Below are 2,167 nucleotides of genomic sequence, written 5' to 3' on the forward strand. Positions count from 1 at the left end.
TTCGTGGATGTCTCTGACCAAGTCCTCCCTTAACTTGGTTGGGACGTAGACCAATCCCTTGAATAGGATGATGTCTCCTTCTCCCTTGGTTATGTTGGGATCATTCTTGATTTCCTCAAGCTCTTCTGCCATTGAATCCTTCTGGTATGCTTCCTTAATCTTTTCTGCCCATGTACCGGGTCCTAGTCTTAGAGCAGGTGCAGCTTGCCTGTCCACTGTGAGGGTTCCATCAGTCTCCTGCCGGAAAATCGCGGGTCGTGGAGAAGGCTCTCCCTCTTGGTAGTCTGGTCTTTGACTGAGCACATCTGCTCGGGCATTCTCCGATCCTCTTCGGTAGGTAATCTTGATATCATAGGGGGCCAACTCTTCTGCCCATCTGACCTGTCTTCAGGTCAACTCCTTGGAGGTGGTGAAGTATGCCAGGTTCTTATGATCGCAATAGATCATAACCTGATACTTCGCTCCCTCTAGGTAGTGCCGCCATTCTCTTACTGCCGCCATGATGGCCAGAAGTTCCTTGTCATGAATGTCGTAGTTCAATTCTGGTGGGGTCATTTTTCGCAAGTAGAAGGCAATTGGATGCAGTCATCCCTGCTCATCAGGTTGATTGATGCATGCTCCTATTGCAAAGTCTGAAGTGTCTGTCTCAATGAAAATAGGTTTTTCTGGGTCAAATATCCCCAAGACTGGTGCTTCACAGAACTTCTGTTTAAGAAGATCAAATGCCTCCTGTTGTTCTTTTCCCCATTCAAACTTCTGATCCTTTCGGGTGAGCTTTGTCAAAGGTTCCACAATCTTGGAGTAGTTCCATATGAATTTTTGATAGAAGTTGGCAAATCCAAGAAAAGCCTGTGTCTCCTTGACTGTTGTTGGCTCGGGCCATCCTTGTATGGCTGTGACCTTTCCTTCATTCATTTCAACATGTCCTGGGGAGATCATGAAGCCAAGAAACTCTGTTCTTTGGGTGTGCCATTCACATTTTTCTGGTGTAACTGAGAGTTTTCTTTCCTTCAGGGCTTCTAACACCTTCTGCACATGTTGTCTGTGTTCTTCTAAGGTTTCTGAGTAGATAAGGATGTTGTCCAAATAGGCCATGCAAAAGACATCTAGGTATTTCTGTAGGGTATTATTGACCAAACTCTGAAAGGTCGCGGGCGCATTGGTAAGACCAAATGGCATAACTGTATATTCAAAATGTCCTAGTCAGGTCCTGAAGGTGGTTTTCCATTCTTCCCCTTCCTTCATGCGCATCAGGTAATACCCTTCTCTAAGATCCAACTTGGTGAAGAACTTTGCCTTCCGCAATCTATCCTGCAACTCTGAGATGAGTGGTAAGGGGTAGCAGTTCTTGACAGTGATATTATTGAGTTGGCAATAGTCCACACAAAGTCGGAGTTTCCTGTTCTTCTTTGGGACAAACAAAATTGGGTATCCAGCCGGTGATGTGGAATGCCAGATATATCCTTGTTCCAGGTTCTTTTCAACATACTCTCGGAGCGCCTCATGTGCCTTCTCCAAGAGTGGATAAATAGGTTTGAACGCCGGTTGCGTTCCAGGCTTCAAGGGTATCTCATGATCCCAAGGCTGATGTTCTGGCAGCTGTCCTCTGCCTTGTTCCTTAAAGACTTCTTCAAAGTCCCAGTATTCCTTTGGGACTGCTTCCATTCCGGTCAAAGGCGGTTGGTCCTTTCTCTGTTCCATGGACCCAATTGTCAGATCTGGTGCTAGGGTAAGATACAAGACTTCCACTTGTTCTCCCCTTTTCCACATTCACATCATTGTGTTCTGGGAGATTTCTTTGATCTCCACTGGCAGTTCTTCTCCCTCAGGATGCCCTTCAGGCCTTATATCTCTGTTGGATTCTTCCGCCAATTGCACTTTTCCTGTTACCCAGTCTATCTGTGGGTTGTGCATCTTCAACCACAGTATCCCTAGGATTATATCATGTCCTGGCATCCGTGTGATATCAAGGTTGATCTTTTCCTTGTGCTGTCCTATCTTCAGGGAGGACTGGTCGGTTTCCATCCGCACCCATCCTCCTCCATAGCTGCTGGCAGATCCATCCACTGTAGATAACTGATACGGCTCCTTCTTTCCTGTGAAGGGGATCCCATTCCTGGTGACAAATGTGTTGCTGACAAAATTTCCCATGGCTCCACTGTTGATC

The 2,167-nt window shown here is 46.4% G+C and overlaps 1 protein-coding gene across 1 annotated transcript; it reads right to left on the reverse strand.

Annotated features, from left to right (window-relative positions):
* Window positions 1-18: 18 nt before the first annotated feature.
* Window positions 19-555, reverse strand: VTN00DRAFT_6901 (uncharacterized protein; the record flags this gene model as incomplete). The annotated part of the gene is made up of 2 exons (XM_069433589.1): window positions 19-381; window positions 493-555. Coding segments are annotated over 2 exons (426 nt in total), but the record flags the coding sequence as incomplete, so codon positions are not given.
* Window positions 556-2,167: the final 1,612 nt, after the last annotated feature.

The sequence above is a fragment of the Thermoascus crustaceus genome, assembly GCF_041956765.1.
Source record: "Thermoascus crustaceus strain CBS 181.67 unplaced genomic scaffold VTN00scaffold_4, whole genome shotgun sequence".
Classification (NCBI taxonomy): Eukaryota; Fungi; Ascomycota; class Eurotiomycetes; order Eurotiales; family Thermoascaceae; genus Thermoascus; species Thermoascus crustaceus.